Here is a 23,179-nt window from a genome sequence, read left to right as displayed (position 1 = left end):
CACTGCGTTCGCTCAGCGTTCTCCACTTTGCACTGGCTGCAAATACGCGGCAGCGCCCGAAACGGAAGAAAGAACTCGGCCAGCGCGAATGTTCAAAAATAAGAAATAAAGAAGGTTCCGGGCAATGGAAAAGAGCGAACATTATTTTATTACATCGACAGTCCCGCAGCCCGTTTCTCGACAAAAGTCTCTCCACTTGGATGCGGGCCAAGGGGCCTGCACAGAAAAGGGAACGCCGAAGCTGGCGAGCACGAGGGAAGGAAGGGAGGGAAAAAAAAGCGTGGCGGAGGCGCCCGTTTCTTGGCGATGCGGATTAAACGCGCCAACGCTGCAATCCCCATCCGCGCTCTCCCTTCTCCCTATCAGGGCGCGACGGGACGACGCCGGTCCGGGACGGCGGAGGGGACATCGAAGGCAAGAGGAGAAGGGCGAACCGGACGTGACGTCAGCGCTCTCCTCTTCCGCGCAGGCGCGCTCGGGATCGCACGACCACGTGACTCAACCCGCAGGCACCCTCTCCCACCTCGAGGCGCCACAAGCATCGGACGCGTCCTGCGGTGAAGCGCTTCCTCGTGGCTGCTGCACTGCCGGCGCCTCCTCACGACTGTCCCACTTTCTGTCCGGTGCGGCGCTAAGAAAGGGGAGAGGACGGGGGCGCGGACGGAAACTTTGCCTCCTGGGCTCGCGCCTGCACACAAGGCGTAGAAAATCAACGAGGCCGGAAAAAAGGGGCGGACGCCGCCAGCACCGAAGCAAAAAGAGAAACTGTGTGCGCGCTGTCGGCAGCTTGCGGTGTTTACGTGCCAGCAGGATCGAGTGAAGCGTGCTCTGCTGCAGGCTAACCGAGCGTGAGTGGAGGTGCGTGGAGGTGAAAGGCGACGCCACATCTGCGGCCATGCCCCTTCGCTCTGCGGGATACCAAAGCGCGATGATTTTCGCCTCCCTTCTGACGCACGTGTGAACGCTTGGACGCTGCTCGTGCCGGAGGTGCCTCAGACGTTGGGCCGGCGTGCAGTGCGGTTGGAACTACTGGTTATCGGTGATTTCCCGCGATTAAGGTTTCCCAGACTGGCGTCCCTTTAGTTCCAGATGAACTTTTCCGCCAGCCCAGCATGAGCCAGCCGAGGAAAAATTGCGCCAGAGTCGTCTTTCATCGCAGTCAGTTCGGGATGCGCGGATGCTGGTACTCCCTCTGCCTCACTGTTTCGTTGGCCTTCTCAGAAATAGCGGCGGAGTTCCTCCTCTCCTCGGAATACACCACATCAGGTAACGGAAAGCCGTGCTCGCATGCTGCCTGAGCTAGTTTGTGTTCCTCGTGTTTAATGCTAGTTTTTCTCAAGAACAACGCAGGTGAAGACGTAAATGTTTTCAATGAAAAATTGGTGAGACGTCCCTTCCAGGGACTAGTGAGCGCAGACAAAAAAGAGAACAAAAAATCATAGCCAAAGCAGTCGCATACCGTTCATACTATTGGACTTGTTGCACATTATTACATAATCATTAGATTTTCAAAAAGAATGCATCTTCCGCTTTTCATAAATAACATGCAGTCTGTTCAAGCACTAAGGTGACACTGTTTTATGCTGATATTAGAGCAGTTGCCGCGCTTCCAAACTTGCGTGTTTTTTCAAGGGCTTAACAAATTTATCGGTAAGTGCAAATGAACACACATGGTTTGCCCTGTTGAAGATACTTGCAGTTCTATACCGCTGTATTTTTGGGAATATTAACGTTCACTTTTTATTACGGAGACAACCTCTTTTGATATCACAGTACCGTTCGCTCGGTGCCCATGTGGCCTGTGATACGTGGCTACGCTGCCAACAAAGGCACACCTACAAGCTCTACACTGGGTCATGCAATATCGCACCCTTTCTCGCGCGTTCATCATGCGTCTGCCCGTACCGGCTTTACGATGGGCCGACTCTGCGGGCAACGCGGCAAAAAATGGAAGTAAAGATGCTGCTTTCGCGCATTATCCGGGGTATGATTTCTTGCAGCACTTCGGCACGGACTCCTTCCTTTGAACGTACGTGAGGAGTTGAACCCGCAAAAAGAAGAATATGGCCAGATTACACAAAGCCAACAGTTAATATGCCGATGCGTGTTTAAGGCAATTCCTTACCTTTGGTAGGTTGTATACGCACTGCATATGTTTTAAGAGATGCTTACAACAGTTTGTTGCTTCTACAGCGAGAAGTGTAAAGGGGAAAACTCTTCCACAAACACGAACATAGCAAATGAAGATGTGGTCTTGCAAAAGGGCCACTTTTTTCAAGTAGCAGCTATAAATATTATGAAGCTCCATATATGCTGACTGAACAACGAATGCAGTGAAGACCAATGGCTCGAGTGCTTGTGTGGCGTGGGCTTCAACTTGGGACTTTTATTACGTGATTTAATCCCTTCTTTCACCCGAAATATTGGTTCTCCGTTCAGTCACCCCCAGCCAGCTGTTAAATCTTTTCGCTGCATTCTTCACTGTACTTTCATCAATGTTTTCGTCATTTAGCGTCCTTATCTTCCCTTTTCATTTCAAAAGAAGTTCTTTGTGTCCATGTGCATTTTTTCTAGACTTTTACAGTTTACTTGTCTGGATGCTTGTGTAAGTTTGATGCGCCCTGTGATGGTGCGCTGCTTGAGACGTAAGCCAAGTGTGCGGCAGAGGAGTTCCACAGAACTAATGCGCGTATACATAGTGTTATGTTTTAGGAGCAGTGGTAGGATTCTGCGTATTTTGACGAAAAATGTAGATCGCGTAATAAAAGCGGGTGACGGGCTCGGGGGTCAGCCTTCAAGCCTTTATTCCCTTTCGAAAACACATCCTTAAGCTTATCGACCTTACGAGCAGTGCCCTAACAGGTATTCTATACCTGTGCATCCAACGGCGAGCAACATACTTCTGATAACATAGAGACCGCATTGAGCTTATTGCTATGACACTATTTTTACTTCAATCCAATCTTTAAAAAAAACAGTTCGAGGTCCCGGAATGCGGGAATTCTTGCGATGAGGCATTGTGGACTTGGTAAATTTGGTCGTCTATTACGAGTTGACGGCTAGATGTGCGCTGTGGTGGCCGCCCCGCTTTTACTGAGACTTTGTTGCGCACTGAAAAACTCGAAGTCGTCAAAACTATTCTCGATCCTGCCACAGAAGCACGTGCGGAATAACTAAGATGTAACTATAACACATCAAAAATTTTCTTCTTGTTGCCATTTCTAGCACAGGCGCCTGATTACCGATTGAGTGAGGCCACATTTCTCTCTCTCTCACCTTCGATGTCCTTTCTTTTAAATTTTGATAGCCCTTAACAACAATGAACTATGCTACTGCATTGCTGGGAAGCCGGTTTATAAGTACCAGTGCTGTTCATAATTATATATCATTTTCATAAAAATACATGAGTATTGTACAATGCCGTTAGTGCAAATTTTAGCTTCAACAAAAATTCAGAAGCTTTAACGAACTAATATGCGCTCTCTTTATGATGTTGATTAAGGAGTTCAGGACCCCTATAGGGGCGAATACAGGCTTGCATTAAAGGAATAAATCGGGCGCCTACGACGCGAGTAGTCTTTTTGCACAAACTACCCAAGTCAGAAAATCATGCACACTTGATTTGATACAACGTGCACAAATCATCCACTATCTCGAAAAGTGAACTCTTACTCATCCATATCATAACACATGCAGATGTAAAATTTTCAGCACGCGAAGCCAAAATAGATTACTTCACATATTTAATCAGGCAGCAGATACAGACATGACTATAAAAGAAAGCACGATAATGTAACCTATATGTGCTTGTTTACAGCTCTCGATCTTAACAGAAAGTTGAACTGCACAAAAACACTGTGTAGTTAGATAACAAAAAAAGTACTGATGCTGGGTACGACCAATTTTCAAAACTCATTGTCATGTTCAGTTGCGGACCGCATGATGTACATTTTCATGCGATTTCATCTGAAGAAGGAACAATTATTTCGATCACATTATAGCCCATACAATATGCTGCATTAGGTCTTTCTATGGGGCAGTTAAGGCTAATGTGAGAAAAAACGGCTACAAAAAGTGCGGAGGTTAGCGCAAGTCATAAAAGAGCCAAAATTTAACTGATATTTTTAGAGTTCACACAATGTGATGTATTGAACAGCACAAAGCCTCTTTTTGTCTTCTGTACTTGCTGCAGAAAGACAAGAAAGTTTTTAGAACAGCGCTCCTCAGAAGGGTTTTGCACTGAGCGCTGAATTAGCTATTTCATTTAATGCGTTCGTGTTAGAAAGATCAATGCAATCGTAAATGGCGACCGCATTTTGTCAGTAGCCAGTGGGCAGGTGGCAACCTACTCATGAGGCTACGAATGAACATAGCATACTTCCCTGCAACCAATAAGGAACACTCTTGTGGTTAACGTCCCTGCCTTCCCTCCACCCCTTTGTCTCTCTCTCTCTCTCTCTCTCTCTCTGTATAGGACACTCTCTATACGAACTTAGTGTACTACGTCTGATATAACGAACCGTGGAATGCTCACTCGGATAAAACGAATTTTAATGTGTTAACCTAGGGTATGTCAACCTAAGTATGCCACACTGGATATAACAAACTTACCTCTATTTCACGAATCTAGTTGCGCCACTTCGGAAATAACGAACTTTAAGTGTGTCAGCTTCAGATATAACGAACGTTGGGTTGATAACGCATTGAAACGATCTCCTGAGGATCGCATTTTTTATAAATAATCAGTGTACTGACAGCCGGCTGAACTTCTACTATTGCAAAAACTGCTTATATATTTGCTTCTCATCTTAATTTTCATTTAATACACTTGATACCGCAGTTATTTTTCTGGTATTATTCCCGGCCGCAGATTTTTATTAAAATTGTGCCTTATTCATGAAGAAAATGAACAGCTCTGGAAGCCGAAATGCGGGCCAGTACAGTACATAAAATGATGTCGAAGGAGCTGCCTGGCCTGGCGGTGCTATTTTCAAATACGTCCACCCCGCAAGCCCCGATCCTCAGTCAAACGCATAATTGCCACTCTCCCCACAGAGGACCACCCCCTCCCCCACCCGCGGCTGCCTCGATAATTTTGTCCCGGATGAAATTCCTTGGCGTTCTACTTGAAATCCCGAGCGACTTCTTTTTCCCTCGCGCGGCATGGGCGTGCGCGCGGCCTGTCCAGGCTTCGACGTTTACATTCCCCAAATTACCGGTTATTCGGGCGGCCGTAGCAATAGACCTGCCCGGAGTATTTATATTTTTTGTTGGCTCTTCCCTCTGCTCCGGCTCAACTTTTGTTTTCGTTCTATCTGTGCGCTAACCTTTAATGCCTTTCTTTCCATTCCCCCCCCCCCCCTCTGTTTCTCTCGTCCTCTTTTCGTTCGCATAAAAATGTGCTCAGTAAGGGAATTCACTGCGCCCATTTCCATATCCCATAATCCTGGCGGCGCTTCTTTTTTTTCCTTTCTGTCTTCTTTCGTTCCTTACTTCTTGTCAGCGTTTTTCTACTCTTCGTCCCTTTATTTGGGTAATTCTTTCGCAAAGTTCACTGCTCAGGACGGGAAATCGCGATTCTTTTCGACTGAGTCGCTTTATCACGTCCAGTCCCCTCCCACCAACCCGGCTTGCCTTGCGCGCCGACTAGCGAGGCCGCCAGCGCTCCGTGTATTGGCAGGCTTAAATTTTTGATGCGCGCCGCCGAAGCGTTCGCGCATTGACGAGATTTATAAAGCCTTGATAACGGCTCTCACCTCCCACCTCCGTACCTCCTCTCCCGCCCTCCCCTTCCTCAATTGCTGCCCTTTCCCTTTGTTGCGGGGGCGACGCAACGAGAACACTGAGCAGGGGCAGGAGAAAGGGGGCGAAGATGTGCAATGCAGTGCGCGCTTCTCTGGTTTGCCTCGTGTAAAGCAATGCGTAGGCGGCGTTTCTTTTTATTCTGGCCCGTCGGGAGAGGAAATGATCCGGACACACGTATAAACACAGTCTGACGCGCGTGACGAGAGACGGCATTAAGTCATTTTCGATGGAGCGTGGGTGCATAAGAGCTGGCCCTGTTAGGACCAGCCAAACTTGGAGCCTATATATAATCCATACTAGTTAGCAGGAAAGATTGAAGCGATCGGTATTACGTAGTGAAAAAAAATTAATATAGTTGGCAGTGTAGCTAGCATCAATGCAGTTTACTAGAGCAAGAATGGTGCGCTCGTATCCAGCCGAAACTAATGGCAGCGCCAAAATTTATATTTATGGGGGTATGGCAAAGCAATGATAGGACAAGCTTGTGTCTGGAAGTTTTTGCCCTAGAAAAAGAAAAGGACTAAACCGCACTATGTATGCAAAGGGCCAACCTCATTACTGGTTGAGTGGTGGAAAGGTTAAAAGCCTCATACTGCTCCCGGCTAGGACTCTGCACTTAATACAGAAAGGCTGATAAATGTCCGTTGAATCTAAAACGCTTTTGCAGAAAGAAAATACGCACTCTAGTATGGAATTAAGTACTACACAGACGCTGTGTAATGTTCTTTTCTGTGGTTAGCGCAAATTTGAACTCTCCAGCTAGGTATAAATCGCTGAACGGGACGTTTTGTTGTCGGTTTCTTTTTTTATATTTATTCACTTAAGGCTCTGAGGAAGGTCAGAAATGCGACGTATTTTTTAGCGACATTTATTTCTTTTGAAGTGCTTGCAGCAGGCGCTCAGTGCGTGCTGAACGCAGATAATTTGCTGTTTCGAACATCGCATTACATGATATATAAATTATGCGTTGGCAATTGTTTGCAACGCACATAGCGGACCAAGTTAATAACATGGCCCTTTTTTGTTACAATTTTTTACATTTTACATGCTTTTTTTCTCTCAAGGTGCACTATCGTTTCTGCTTTAGAGTTCGGACCATTATTTCGCTCAGCAATGAGATGACACAATATCTTCTATGTTTCAACATTAGTATGTAATTACGATGAATAACATTCACAGTTTTTGCACTTCAGTGCTCATTACTAAACATGCAAGGCTCAAAGCACTTTCAATTTATCATGCGCCAGGAAGCTGCTGCAGCTTAGCTTTGCTATTCTACAAAAATGGTATGATTCTTTTCTCTGTACGCACAAAGAGCTCATGGCTTTAATCTGCAGAGTAGGCGTATTTCTGTTTTTTTTAATGCATGCTCTTACGCTCGCCAAAATTGAAATAAATAGAAGTGTCAAGCGCATTTTTTAGGCATGTTATTTAGAATAAAAACTCTGACTGTCGACAGGCCCAGATATGTACATCGTAGACACTGCAGCTGTGTACGTTAATCGCATCTTATGGTTTCTTTAATGAGAAAGAGTATCAACGCATATTACGCTGCAGGCATAAAGTGAGCAGCCTGAATGGCACCGTTCATATTTTCATACATTTTTGTTTACTTTATTATTTGTATCAAAAGCTCGCAACAAAAGGCAATTTTGAGTTTCTGCTGCACTGAAATAGCACAGCTACAATAGGATATCAAACGCGCTGCCTCGTGCTAAGAAAAAGAACTTTGTGGCCGCCTCACAGCAGCCGCGGCGCACAGGAACTAGGTCGAGAAACACACAGTAGAAAATAGTTGTAGAGAACAGGCTTTAGAAAGCAGAGAAAGTCCTAACGTCGGAGCGAAGAGGCGAAACCCGAGAAATAAGTAAAGACAAACACCCACTCCCGTGAAATAAGACAGAGCTGCTAGGAAGTTAATTTCTTCCTTAACGCGTTCTGCCGGTGCGGCCGACTATAATTAATCGCGTCTTCGTCAGAGTGGAAAAATAAACGAAGGTAATTGGACTCACGGTGGTCTGACGTCTCTCTGTGCACTGTGCCACTTCGGGTTCGTACTGCAATGAGCCTTTGGCAGCGGGACTCCTGCCGAGTGCGCAAAACAAATAGAATCTACAGGACGGCCCCAATTGGCGCCTGGGAAGAAGAATTGGAACCTGTCCAGTAGGCGCCTATCGATATATGGACTTCTCGTCCAAGCGCTTAGAAGAAGCAATTTCGCCAGGCCGCACATCTTACCGATAGGCTTAGTCTGCTCATGGGCCTTCAATAAAGAAATAAATCTTCTTGACTTCCCCGTTTGCTTCCGTACTATTAAGCTCGAAACGGAAAAGGTTACCTAGAAGATATGAAATAAAGCACAACGTAGAACCTCAACCCTAGTTCTCATCAGCACAATTTTATTCTCTTAAGACAAAAAGCTTTTCAGCCTTTGATATTAGAACTGATATAGTTAGCGCTTATGCGTTAAACGTCGTCCCGCGAGATTATACGGTAAACACGGTGCCCACAAAATTAGCGCCTTATTTTTTGCCCTTCATCTCGATAGCGCAACAGTACTTCGAGTAAGTTGCAATTTCAAGTAACTCGCATGTGCATTCTTGACTGGTCCAGTGTCAAATCCTGAAAATTCAATGACGTCATTCGAAAGTGCATTCCTCGTACAAAACGGGGCTTGTTGCTCATTTGCATTGCCTTGTTTATCTGAAAGAAAACAAAGTATATCATATTTCCACGCTCATAGCAGGAAAGCACCGACAAAGATTAATAACAATCTTGAATTCAACTAATGTTAAGGGAGTCGAATAATGCGTACATTGTAATCGCTAAGGTTGTCAAAATTATTTAATATTCATAACCATACAAATATACTCTGCAGCCTGTTGCTGACCTTCTAGGTTTATAAACTGGAATTCCTTTCGACTCAATAGCTGTAAGTTTATTCTCTTTATGCGAATATGCCTTGTTCTTGATGCTGAGGAAATTTTTTTCCACATACAAAACAATCGCATTTCTGTGTTTCCTACTCATTTATCTTTAAAACGAATCACACATCCTTATAATTCGAAATCATGTTTTGCATTAACCTGAAATTTGGGTAGGCAACCAATGCTATATGACTGTGCTACATATATCAATGTTATATAAGACAGATGTTTTGAAGGCACACTGAGGACGAATAGAAGTTGGCCTCTATCAGTACAGGACTAATACATCACTCGCACTGTAAGCATACTTTTTTATAAGCGAGAAAATGCCAACATATAAAATGGAGATATCGGAACCTTCGACTGAGTGCGCAAGTAAAATGCATGCATGGACAAAAATTTTGTCCCGGATCCCAGAGGCTACGCTACAGCGCCATTGACTTCCAAATGCTGGCAAATATTTCTTTTCGGTAAGGGCGCAAACTATTGGTCGTAGGATATTTAAACCCAGTTTTCTCGTTTATAAATGCGTCGATTGCTGCCGGACAAACGTCAACATCAGAAAGAGCTAAAGAATCGATTTTAACTGAGAACAATAATTAGACGTAGTTGGCTTCATTGTCCTTTTAAATACGCAACTCTAAAAATAATTTGTTCCCACAGACATCACTACTAGCCCGCCTTGAGGCATGCAAAAGCAGTTGCAGAACTCCTTGGTCCAGCGGATTTAATGCCGTGTTGATTTTATTGTGATTGTTGAAAACGAAGCCCAATAGAGTAGAGGAATGGCGCAAGACAACAAAACACAATCTTCATCTCGTGCTGTTATATTCAAGGCGTTTATAGAATCCGGTCGACTTTCGTGTAATCTGTAGATTTCTTTCTTGCTCGATTGCACGGCTCTCAGTACATATCCCGGAGAGAATATATACCCTCGTCAGACCCGAGCAAAGTTTCATCTTTTCACCGATAATTCAATTACATTTATCAAGGCTGGTCGTTTCCATGAGTGTACGAAAAAAAATTCACAGACGTAGTTTCAACAGTTCTTCCTTTATGTGTTTTCGGCATGCTCTTTGCTATAGGCCTCTGCGCCTACAGAAGCCTTCAAAAACGTCTTATGGCGTATATTAGGACAAATGCATATACGACAGAATGCGTAGTTATATTAAAGTTACAAATAACGGCATGGTAAAGAGCGAGAAACTTGGAGACTATTTCGCTAGTGGGAGCAAAAAAAAAAATGGTGGACTCTTAGGCTTCGCCTTTAAGAGTGGAATGCGCCAGCGTGCTGCAGCGCTGCCAGCGTATTACTCGTGTACGCATCAGTACACAAAGACACTTCGCGAAGTCAAGGAGCATAGCGAGTTCACTGGGTCCACTTTTCTTCAGGTCGAACAAACGGGCCTTCGTAGCGTATTCTGCGTGTGCTCGCCTTGCAAGCTTACAGACCAGGCCTCGGTTCCTCCAATCTTCGCAAGATTTTTTTTATTTGGAGGTCCTCATGTTACAACGCTGACAACGCCAACAACGCTGACACCGGCTTTCCTGCAACACGCGCTCCTTAACACTGTCGCGTTAACATCTGGTTTAGACAAGCCAACCAACTTGGAAGGCTGCTCAAAAAGCCCCTACTCCTACATAGTCCTTGAAAAGCTTACTACGGCCAATAGCAGATTGGCTTTTTTTCTATCAAATTAAAGCAAATATGCATTAAAATACACGCGGGATCTAACCAAGATATTCATTTGAATAGGTGTATATGATAACTTGGAGGTAGACATAGAGGGCTACGAACAAAAGAGCGTCTAGGGTGAAAGGGCTAAGCAAATAGGCTTGCGGCTGAAATTATTGCAGAGAAGTTCTTCGCCGGTTACAACGAGCAAACAAGCTGCGTATGCTTGGACTAGTTCACTGTAGTTAACCTTTCTGCAGAACAGCCGGAGGTCATTGAATGGAAATGCCGCTCAGTATATCGAACTGTTCTGGGAGGCGTTTGTTGGAAGGCGTTTTCCAGGAGAGGGGACAAATGGTTAGGAGCGAAACAAAACTAAAGAGAAAGCACCGGTTTCCCCTTTCGCCCCAGAAAAAGGCTTGGCTCTCCTGTTTACATTCCTCGCGGGAAAATAAAGCCCGCAAAGCATGGCCCCAATCTTTCACTGGGTACATAACAAATGTTTACTCAATCGATCCCGACCGACCACACGTGGTCCAGGAAACTCCTTTGAACCTTCGACGAGTTTTCGGTTTGGACTTGCTTACTTAGTCGAAGACAAATGCTGCACCTCGGCCTCGACCTATTCCTGACAGTAAAGTCCGGAAAGCAGAGTTTGCAAAGGCAGACATTTATACACGTAAGTTAGGCTTGACCTTCGAACTCTTCTATATGATAAAAAAAAGTAAAAGTCTTTCACAGAGGTCCACAGCCATGTTATGTGTCACTACAACGGCTGCCTAGCCGAGCTACGAAATCACACTAATTGCACTAAAAAAACTTGCGCATGAGCTGTTCTTTCATTGCGTAAACCGCCTAAAGCGTGAGGAAAACTGTATGACACACGCGTGCGTGCGTGCGTGCGTGCGTGTGTGTGTGTGTGTGTGTTCGCGTGTGTGTGCGTGCGTGCGTGCGTGTGTTTAGTCATTCAGTTTTCCTCACGCACGCGCGCGCGCGCACACACACACACACACACACACACACACACACACACACACACACACACACACACACACACACACACACACACACACACACACACACACACACACACACACACACACACACACACACACACACACACACACACACACACACGCAAGCACGCACACCGTGTACTGTGCGATGTCAGCGCACGTTAAAGAGCCCAGGTGGTTTCCGGAGGCCTTCACTACGGCGTCTCTCATAGCCTGAGTCGCCAAACAACACACACGCACGCAAACACATACATACACACATGTGACCGCGCGCACTAACAGCGCTTGGGTTCGTGCGTCTGTTCATTCGCGTTTCGTATAAATGCTAGAAGAAATGCAAGAAATTTGTTTTTGCGTCATGCACCTTTGTTCAAGGCGCTTTGTGCGTTTGAATATCTGAGCACTGGTATTTCTGTGACAATTTGTCGTGCCCTTTTGTTTCAGCTTTAACTCGACGTAATAGAGGCGTTTAACGCTACATTTCTTAATTGAGGCTGTTATGATGTTTATGTACCTGTGTGCGACAGCTTCCCTAATGTATAAAGTCTCGCTTCGAGTAGCCGTCACGGCTGCTGCATTTCCATGTAGGCGAATGCACACGAGAGCATAACGGGGACGTCCGTGCGCATCACAAGCAGCAGGTAGTAGAAATTCGATCCCGAGCTTTCAATGCAGTAAAGCATCTCTTTCTCTCATCCTCCTTTCACTTCTCGCTCTATCTTCTTCACGGAGCAAACCAATTGTCTTGCGTGACAGCCGAGATTGAAACATTTACCGATTCTGTCTTTCACTTTTAGGATGTTTGGAAACATTAGTAAAGAGTATCGACCGAACAGCAAGAGTATGTTTTCTATATAGAAAATTATTGTCAGGTCGTCTTTGCCTGCGTCTTAAACAATTTCGCGCGACAATATAAACAACGATAAAATTCCGTGACCAATCCGCACAATCTCGTTCTACTGCCGGCATTGCGGCATGCCGCTCTCTTGCGCAGTTGCTTCCGAAACGCACAACGATGTGTCGCGCTTGTCTTGGCAAGTAAAAGCGATACCTCCAGTACGACTGCCGCACGCCGGTAATGTTAATTTGTTTTTTGTGCGTGTGTGTGTTTTGTGCATGTGATTTGGATCGAAGGGATGTTTGCATGAGTCATTAGTAATTCACAACGAAGGAAAACTGCAGCACAGAGTGCAGGAAGCTCGAAAACTTTATTACTGGTGACATACGCATCAATTAAAATACATGTTTTTTAGCATATACTTTTAGACATGCACGCATCAATTGTTGAGAGAGGGCAGCTATAAGGGTTTCTTTATAACGCAAAGTGAACAAGGGAGGGGGAAGCCTCACTGTGCTTAGCCAACGTTTCGACAAGAGGACATGCCTTCGTCTGGGAAAGACGAAGACAGGCGCTTTTGTCGAAACGTTGCATTCCATGCTGAGGCTTTCCTTCACTTGTTCACTCTAATTGACACATCAGTTAGAGTATGCTTCCTGCCTTATTCAGCGTATTTTCACGCATAGCATCTTCTGCGATGTATGGTAGTGTCGACAGTAGAGCTCCAGGATGATTTTCTCACGTAACCTGAAGCAAATGTGTACGTAAAAGACAAGTCATCCTAAAACCGACTATCATGAGCCATTAGTGATTCCGATGTATTCTAAAAAAAAAATGAAAGCTATATAGTGCAGCATTAACGCTTTACAAAGGGGCACTGCACTCTCGGTTGACCTAACTTACTGAGCAGCACCTTTTCAACATATTGCAGAAAAGTGAAATACGGTTTTATAAGTAGAAAAAGAAAACAAGAAAAATTATGTGACTAAAGAATTTCACTCAAATCTGCCAGCAAATTATAAACCTATCGGCATTCTGTGGAAAGCTACACTTGTTTGATTTATTCAATATTTTCACACTTTGGACCATCGCAGGGTTATAGCGTGCCGAAGAAGAAAAATATCACTTTTTAAAAAGTGAATTCGAAGACAAAACTCACGCACCTTCCTGCTTTATTGCTTCTGTTTAATCAGTGAATAGACGGGCAACGCATTTCAGTCATCGGTTCGCGAGCTGTTTTTAGCTGCACCTACGTGCGAACCAGTGACTTATATGTTGGTGTTCACGTTATGATTAAGGCCGAACATTCCTTTCTGGAGTGTTATTGAAATAGCAGGAATGCGTAAGAAACTGCTGGTTATGGTTAACTAGAGATTTCAGTGTCAGTGATTAAAGAACCGAACCGCTTAACCACGTTGAAATTTAAGGAAAGCTAGAGTTTGAGACGGTTGGGACTACCACCCGTGAATAAGAAGTTGGTTAGGAAAGGAAGCGAGTCCGAAGTCAGGTATATTCTGTAACTATAACGTGCCAGCACAAATTTCAAATTATCCAGCAACGCTGAATATTTTTAAGCTACGCATGCATCTTTCAAGATTTCGTAAACACCGTCTGTAACGAATTCCCTCCGGCAAACACTAATGATGTCGTCGGCCACGCCGAGCATTGCAGGACGCCAGTACGCTACTCTCAAATATTTTGTTGCTTATCTTAGAGGTTGGAAATTTTTCAGGGGCTCAAACTTTCTCGAGTTCCTGCTCCACAGCGACTGCATATGGCAGTCGTTTAACACAGTAGGTGATCGGCACTCATTTTTTGTTTGCATTCATGATATCGCCGGAAGAGGCTTCGTATCACGGCAGAACGAATTCATGTCGTTAGGCACGGGAAGCAGTGCTGTCTGATCGAGTCCACAGCGAAACGTTCGCCGCATGATATCTGCTTTACTTGAACAAGAACAACAACAAATGTTTCACGCAGGCGCTGAAAATGAGACCAGTGTAAGGAAAATCGGAGACGCGCACAATTTTTTTCTTGGAGGAGGCAGTTTGATTCATGGGACGACTTTCTACAACTTTAGCGTTTCGTGTTCCAATCAAGCAACGCTTGATGCTTCCAGATTTACAGTGCGTTCTCCCAGTATGGTGCACCATGTAGCGCTCGCGCGCGCAAACACACACACACGCGCACTCACACGCGCCCACACACGCGCGCGCACACACACGCGCCCACACACGCGCACACACACACACACACACACACACACACGCACGCACGCACACACACACACACACACACACACACACACACACACACACACACACACACACACACACACACACACACACACACACACGCGCGCGCCCACACACACACACACACACACACACACACACTCACACTCACACACACACACACACACACACACACACACACACACACACACACACACACACACACACACACACACACACACACACACACACACACACACACACACACACACACACACACACACACACACACACACACACACACACACACACACACACACACACACACACACACACACACACACACACACACACACACACACACACACACACACACACACACACACACACACACACACACACACACACACACACGCACACACACGCACACGCACGCACGCACACACACAGGCATCAAAAATTATCCGGGCTGCTCCAAAGCTGTATAGCAAAGGTGGGTGGCGAAGCATCTCAAAGTGCAAATGCACTGCGGGCTGTTGAAGCTGAGCATGTACGCAGACAGCGCGCAGTGCCGCGGGCGAGTGCGAAACGCGCACGCCGCATGCACGCGGCGTCGACTCTTAATAGTGCCAGTTTTTTGAAGAGGGTGGGCAGGACGAGCTTGGAAGGGAAGGGCAGGTTCCGTCATTAGGCCTGGCGACACGGGAACAGGGAAACGCACTTCCTCTGGCAGGAAGACGCTCGTTCATCTCAGGAAATAACCGGCGCGAGCGCAGATATGACAGTCATTAGAAAGCCTGCAGGAAAGTAAAAAGCCTCAAAGCGCAGACGGACAGCGAAAGCGGAGTGCAACCGTGTGTTTAAATCTGCATAAGCACGAGGGAAAACACGAGAATAAAGTCGAATGAAGCGCGCAGTGGAACTACAGTGGTCTTTTTCTGTGGGGAAAAAAAAGCTCAATATGAAAGAGGGACGTCGTGACGTCAAGGAATTTTTCGCTTAGTAAGCAGCCAGCGACGTGTTGACGCAGAGAAAAAACTTATGTACTCCCTCGAGGAGATCTGGCACATGGAAAGTGGTAGCAGATAGAGTGGAAGAGGCATTTTTGTCATGCGTTGGTATGCGTTACTTAGTGTTACTCCTTGTTTGTTTGTCTAGGAGCGCTTCTAGAATCTTCTACTTCTTCTTTACTTGTCCGATAAGAGGCTACGTGCATTATATATAATTGTAAAGGTATATACTTGAAAGAAAACAGACATGGTGAAGGAACACTGTACTTTTTCAGAAATACACTGTGTTTCTTTAGAATGGCTGTTTTCTTGAGCTTTTTCTGCTTATATATATATATATATATATATATATATATATATATATATATATATATATATATATATATATATATATATATATATATCTGCGTCCTCGTTCGTTTTTTCTTGTGCCTAACCTCAACCGTATTCTCATCTTGCCTGGGACCTAGGGAAAGGTGAAAAGTTTGCCTATATTCCTATGTCGTTAAAGGAACAAAACCTTCCTTAAATTTATCTTTAATAACACTGACAGCTCGTTCTGTGTCTCACGGAGGAAAATGCCCGTGAATACATGCGCTCCGCAACCTCTGCTCTGAAAAAAGTGTGAAGACCATTCTTCACTACCAGTTTTTAGTTTGATAACTGTAACTGAAGCGAAAGCAAAGGAGCCACTTCCGAACTTGGTGTTGATGTAAAGAAGCGGTGCTTAATTATTACGGAGAAAGGAGAAACACCTTGCGCATTCACGCACGCACGAATCCGGGTGCATGTCTACTGGGAAATTACCCAGCTCTGCTCCCCTTATGAAGGACTGCACTAACTGAGTGTATCATAAAATAACCGTGTACCAAAGAACCGCGCACACAGGAACCAGCTGTCAGGCAGCATGATTGGCCCGTAGGGCATCTTGGACGCTTGGTTTGGTCGCTGAGTCAGTTATCGGCATAGGTTCTCGCAGAGACCTCCTCTCAGGAGACAATTTATCCCCAAAAAGAGAACAAAAACAATGAAACCCTGCGGCGAAAGCCACTTTTGCCTCGCAACCAAGTTGGGACGCCCGCGAGGGCAGAGTTGCTGCGTCTCCTATACTTCACTGTCACAGTCATCGTGGATAGGATCAGGGGGCTCACCATCTCTTCCGTTACTGGCAGAGCTGTGCCCCGGGGGCAAAAAGCAGCAACAAGGCAGGCGGGCAGAGTCGAAGTGTGTAAAAGGAAAGAGCGCGGTTCCCCGAAGGGGCCATTAGAGCTGGTCGATTTCGGACGCATTATTGGAGAAGTGCAACAGAAACGACAACAGGGAAGGGGGGGGGGGGGGGGACGAGTAGAGCGTATTGGTCGCAGCGCAATGCCGTTCCTCCCATGCGGGCAAGACGGTTTCGCGTACACGACGGAACCGGGACGGCAAGTTTCGGAAATTGGTGCTCACTAGACGAGCCATCCTCTCCCTCGCCTTCGCTACCACACAGGCTCCTCCAGGCCGTCCTCCTCTGCACATCCACGGGCTGCTGTTCAGCGACGACAGTCCATCGGTCGGGGAAGGGCTCCTCTTCCTGGCGCACCCTGTGACAAAGGCTGTCCCGGCCCGTCTGGGAAGCGCACTCTTTCAAACGGCAGGAAGTCTTCGAAGTACAACGCCTGGCGCCGTCTGGAAACGAAACAGTTCGATTGTTTTGGGGCTCCTTTTCTTTGTTGCTTCGGCCCTGGACCCTCATTCCGCTCAGCGGCCAGTGCGCCCACTTTTGGCTGCTCCGTAGATGAAGATGGAGCGACTTCTGGGCCTGCGGCTATGATTCGAGGGGGAGAAACTAGTGTTCGAGGAGGACAGATTCAATTTTTTTCCTTCCTTTTTTTTTAAAGCATTTGACCTTTCGAGTGCAGAAGCTGTGCGGAACGGAGAAATGAGGACAAGTTGTTTTGTGTTGGGGACAACAACTTGAGCTCCACACAATTAGGGGTTATTGGAGACGCGTCGCTGCACTAATACCCAGTTATTTAAAAAAAAAGTCGATTTGGACATTTCCTATTGCTTTCTGGACAATTAAATATTGTCAAGAAGAAGTATAAATGCTTATCACTTCGTCATTGATTATGGGTTGGAGGTAATAAAGAACACAATTGCTTTGCAAATTTTAATTAGGTGTGCCTACTCCCTGCAGAAGCCGCGTTCATACATGACTGCTCCTCGTCTGAGAATGCCATTTCGTCTCGGCCTCTGAGCGTCTAAGCGCGTTTTTTCTGGCACCACTGCATTTACGTAATTCATTGCTCATTGAATGCTTGCCCTTTCACACATATTACAAACACATTTCGTCAAAGGTAAACGCCGCATCGCTGGAAGACCGTAAGCGTTTCGGAGAAGGGTTAGATAGGACAGAGCTCAAGGCACCACCACGAGCAGCTCACGCAGTTAAGACTCCCACTTCCCTTACGACGTCCTTGGCGGTGCGGGGACAAGGCGGGACAACTGCGACCAGGCAAGAAGGGGAGAGAGGACTGGCTAGCGGGAGCTAGCGGCGCCGCCGAGGCGATCGCTCCGCCGTGGAGCGCAGCAATCAAACGGCGCCGTCGAAGCTGACTCCAAGAGATACAGAAGAGACCCGTTCTCGGCGCCATTTCGGTGACAGCAACGGCGACCACCAACCCGCGGGAGGGACCCGGACAATTTTCTGGTGCGCGAAGGCGATAACAGGAGAACACGCAACCCTTTTCTTCCTCTCCGCCGCCGACCGTCCCTACATCCAACCGGAGCGCCTCCGCATGCAATCCCACTTCCTTTTTCGCCCTGTCGCACTTTCCCCATTCCCCGTTTTCCCTTCATTGTTGCTTCTCCCCGCCTCGTTCGCTGCCGGCGAAGACGACGACCAACCACGCTTTCCGGCTTATCTCAGCTTTCGCCCCGCTTGTCGCGGTTCGCCTTTCCCCTGCACACTCCCCTATAACTCTCCCCTTTTTCTCTCTATCTCGGTCTCGCTCTTTGTACGTTTTGCCGCATCCCCTTCACCCCTTCTTTCTTCCCCTTTCGCGCACCTTATTTTCCGGGGTCCCGGACGCCTCCTTTCAGGAAGGCTTGCCGCAGTACGTCGCCTTTCGCTGTTTCCCCGAGGAATCCTTGGGATGTGAGGCCGCTTTTTCTCGCGCCTCTATTTCCCTCTCTTTCTTTTTCCCTCTTCCAATTTCGGTCCTAGCTGGCCGTCCTCCTCGCGTAACCCTCACGACCAGCGCGTGGCGTCATCTCCGCCAAACTCCATTCACTGGAGAGGGTATAATAAAAAAGGCAATAATGCAAAACCGAGCACAAAAGGGGCCATCGGGCGTTGAAAAATTGCTATTCCGGTAACGCTGCATACTCCTCCAATAACTACAGAATCTCTCCCCATATAATATGAAATCACTAATGTATACGAGAGGAAGTTTGCGCGCCGAAGGGCACGCAGGATAATTTTCCGGGCAAAGTAATACTGAACGCGAACGCCGGCTGTGTTCTCGCTCGAAAATAAAGGAAGCAAATGCAGAGAGCTGAAGAGAGTGGATTGCAAAGTTGTCGCGACTATGATAACAAAAAAGTATAGACCCAAATAGCAGTTTTTTGCTGTCACTTGAAAGAACTATATTCGCAGAAACGCATAATCTTTTCGAAAAGTAAAGCAAGTCCTAGTCATCTGTGAGGTAGAAATAAGTTCGAGTGGAGCGTGTATGAATAGAAACAGAAACACTATATTCGAATTGTTTCTTGAAGCCTTTAAATGGTGTTCTGTTTCTCCTGTGTTAAAACAGGCGCCCATTTGCAATTCCCGGGAAGCCTTACTTTATTTTTACTCTTTTACATTATCTTTATTCTTCGTATCTAATGCGGGGCTGTAGTCGGCAGATTTTTATCCCTGCTTCCAGCAAGGATGATCGCGACAGCGTTGTGAGTAAATGCAGCAAAATCTTCCAAATAACAGACACTTTCTAGTGGGATATTTTTTTATGTGAAAAGAAGTAGCCAGCTAGAGCCTCTTTCAGGCATGAACCTCTCTTTACAAGTCCAAGTAAAGCAGAAACATCAAAGTGAGATGTTCCATCCGAAAATGCATTGTGGGGCGAAGAATGAATATTAACTACCATATTTCAAATCAAATCAAATCAAATCAAATCTTTATTCAGCATTCTTCCGCGTGTAACAAAGTAATGCTGGGACAAGAGCAAAAAAGCTGCTACAAGCAGCTTGACAAGGCCCTTGCCCCTGTTTGATTGGCAGCGTGAAGGTTTTTCAGTCATGTTAAATGCAGTTTTTACATATATATATATGTGTTGCATCTCACAGATAAAAGCAATACAAATGTATTCGCGTACAACAGCATCCCACGTGCAGGCCAACATATTTGGATACATATGCAGCAAAAGGGAAAGGAGAAAAAAAAACGAGTTTCTGGTCTAAGTTAGACCATTTACACTCAGGACGTACAGACAAATAAAAGAATCGTACGAACCTAATACAAAATACAAGCATGCTCCAAAGTAAGAGAAAACGTTTACATTACAACATTTTTCTTCTGTACTTTTTTCTTAAATTTGGATACCGTCGTTCGTCATTAAAAATTTTTTCCATTGTTTTCTAGTCATGGTGTTCGGGTCTATATGTAACTTTTCAAGGCTATTTAGCAGGAATGGTACACGATATTGCAACCTGTTAAAACCGTTATTGGTTCGGGAAAATGGCAAATCCCATGTATCTCTTTGCCTTACACTGTATGGCAGCTGCAAGGATTTTTTAAGGCGGCTCATTCGAAGAAAATGCTCATTTGTGTGTTTTAAGCTGCTCTTGTATATTAAGAACAGGTTAAATATGTATGCACGCGTGACAGTCAAGACATTAAATGATTGAAATAAATCCCGCGTATCAATGTAACGCAAGTTGTTTTTAGCGTCGCTGAATAGCTACAACAAACTTCCCCATCAGACTCTCGAGTTGCTAGAAGTGGCCAACAGAGCGAGAGAGTTCAGATTAACGTGGAAAGAAGGCTGTTCGCACCGCTGAGAAAGAGAAGGCGCTGAAAGAGAGGAGGGGTGTAGCGAAAAGAAAGAAGGTTGGAGGGAAAAAAGGATTGGGCAGCACGAAACACATAGCCGTGGTGCACGGTGGTGATGGCGGCTGCTGCTGAGTCGGAGACCGCGTAACTTAACACGTCGGAGGCTTTGCCGCGCTCGATGATATCGGACGCATTTCTGAAGCGCTGCCTCTCAAATAGTATCGACGTATACGTTGCTTTCGCATTTTTGCGTGCCGTTCTTTCCGAGCCCTCGGCTGCAGTTCACTTCAAAGGGCTGCGGTCGCAGTGTAATCGTTATATGCTTAATTTTTCATTTTATCGAGGTGTCCAACTCCCTTCTCGAAATATATTCCTGGTATAGTTATTTACGTGTAGATACGGTAATTATTTATGTATTTAAGGACACCTATTAGAGCAAGCCTGTCGCCATCACTGCTAACTCTGAACCATATTTTCAAAATCTTTGCTAAACCTGTTGAGACAGTTTTAATTTGTTAATTCAAGATAAAACGCAAAGGTTACAGAAGCCGCGATATTCACTTCTGGACATGCCCACTGATGTAATGCTGGAGATTTAAAATTGATGTTCTGAATCCAAGCTATATATGGTCACTGTCAATAAAGTTGGCTGACACAAATGTAAGGTTCATTCTGGTGGCTTTTAGAGGTCTCTTGTTGTTGTCTTTACTACCACACCAATCTGGTTTCGATCACACGCAACCACGTCGATCACACGCAGCCAGACCATTACGCGGTTACGTAATTCCAGGGGCTTACGTTTAAGTTCGGAGCACACTACCATTACGCCGCCTCCTTTGGCCAGCGTACTGCTGTAGTTAGGTAACCAAGCGTTTATGACACGTATGTAATATGTCGCAGGAATAATAATAGAAAAAAAACAAGACCTTACGAAACACGTGAGATCTTTAAGAGTTTGAGAAATTATAATAGAGAAGAAAAGTAAATGAAACAAAAGAAAGACTCATTTGAGAAGACGGAATTTTGTTACGATAACAACCAGGCGCCGTCAGCGCTACAGACTCCCCTTACGCAGTGTAGGCGGCTCGGATGTGGCAACTACATGAACACTAGCAACGCGCCTTCCGCAGAGTTTGCGTGAGGAGCGTGGATCGCCTCCGTAGCCGTGTCTTTCATCAGCTTTGGCAGCGCAGTGGGCGGTGGGAGATATGTCCAGGTTGGTGCAATTGCCCACGGGGGAATGAATTTCGCCACAGGAGGTAGCTCGAGGTAGCTGGCTACCCCCGTCAAAACAAAGCAGGCACCATCACAAAGCAGTGCAAACACGCTCGCACTATGTTATCTCAATATTGTGGAGGCATTATGCGACTCTCACATGCTGAAAACGAGAGTATATTATATGTGAGGAGGATCCAAACAGAGCTTGAACGTGTATATGGGTGCATAGTGCAGGTGCATGGTGGCGCGCATTGGTGCTTTTTGTGATCTGCCTACAAAGCGTCACTTGCTTTCAGCGTGTCTCCACTTAAGGGAGCAACTCTGAGGACGTCCAATTATTTTTCGCGGCAAAAATAAATTTCGTTTTTTTTTCCTGCCCATCTTGATGTTTGCTCGGAATGAAGACGCATTTATTTCTCTTAAAATTGGGCTCAGAAATCTTCGCGCAGCACGAATTAAACTCGTGACGTCAAGACATAGGAGGGACCCAAGGTCACTTTTTACCAGTGAATGCTTGAGTAGCGTAGCCTTGGGGATTCACGTGCAAAACACTGCCATGGTGTCACCGCAGCCTGCTTGCGAAAATGACCAGTGTTGGAGATCCTTGAATTTAATTAATTTTTTACCTTTCCTAGCTTATGAAAGCTCCGTTTTCAGTGAGAATACGCGGCAGTCTTTCCATACACGGCAATTTCAATTGTACTTATTGTACATTTAACAAATTAGCGATGCATTGCCGCGTTCAGAGCGAACCACAGCACGCAGTACGAGGCCGGAGCTGTCGTCACAAAGCTGTGTCAAACAGACAGCGCTGGAGTGCTGTCGATATAGCCACGAGCCGAAAGAGTGTACTTGTCAAAAGCGTATCCGCGTGCTTGATGCTGTGCATCACAGCGCACACATTTGCTACAGCTCACGAACCGAAGCTCAGCAGTCGCTGGCCCGCTGGAGGCGGTAATGAGAGTGGCACAGCCTAATGGCTGTCCGGAGTCTGCAGAGGCAAGTTGTAATTTGCACCGGTTTTCCTGTTGCTGGATGGTTAGGAAGACCAACGTAAGGCTGCAGTATATGTCGTTTCATGTTAGAGTAAAGCTTTACAATGCGCACGCCCCCTCCCCCCACATCCTCCCCCCCCCCCCCCCCCACGCACGCACACGCACACACGCACTTAAAGTCTGGATGCTGACAGCTTCATTTGTCAGAAGTAAAAGTTTTCTGCTCCTGAACTCTTCGTACACGCACAAAAGAAAAAGCTTTTGGGCACTCTTACATTTAGCCGAGGACTCTGATCACCAGCGGAAACCGAAAGTAACCCGCGGCAGAAAACGTAGGAGGAAAATTGGGAACAGTGGGAGGCTGCACGATGCGGCCAAATTCTCCCGCGGTATTTGGACTCGTGCCACCAGATTGAGCCCACACTC

At 46.0% G+C, this 23,179-nt stretch overlaps 1 protein-coding gene across 1 annotated transcript in view; it reads left to right on the top strand.

Moving 5' to 3' along the window:
• Positions 1–534: 534 nt before the first annotated feature.
• LOC144125921 (zwei Ig domain protein zig-8-like) overlaps positions 535–23,179 on the top strand; it is a 182,616-nt gene continuing 159,971 nt past the window's right edge. The window contains exon 1 of the mRNA XM_077659736.1: positions 535–1,266. Coding sequence (XP_077515862.1) covers positions 1,113–1,266 — 154 coding nt within the window. The 5' untranslated portion in view covers positions 535–1,112. The remainder of the gene's footprint in view (positions 1,267–23,179) is intronic.

The sequence above is a fragment of the Amblyomma americanum genome, chromosome 3 (genome assembly GCF_052857255.1).
Source record: "Amblyomma americanum isolate KBUSLIRL-KWMA chromosome 3, ASM5285725v1, whole genome shotgun sequence".
Lineage (NCBI taxonomy): Eukaryota > Metazoa > Arthropoda > Arachnida > Ixodida > Ixodidae > Amblyomma > Amblyomma americanum.
This window is presented reverse-complemented; position numbering and strand designations above follow the sequence as displayed.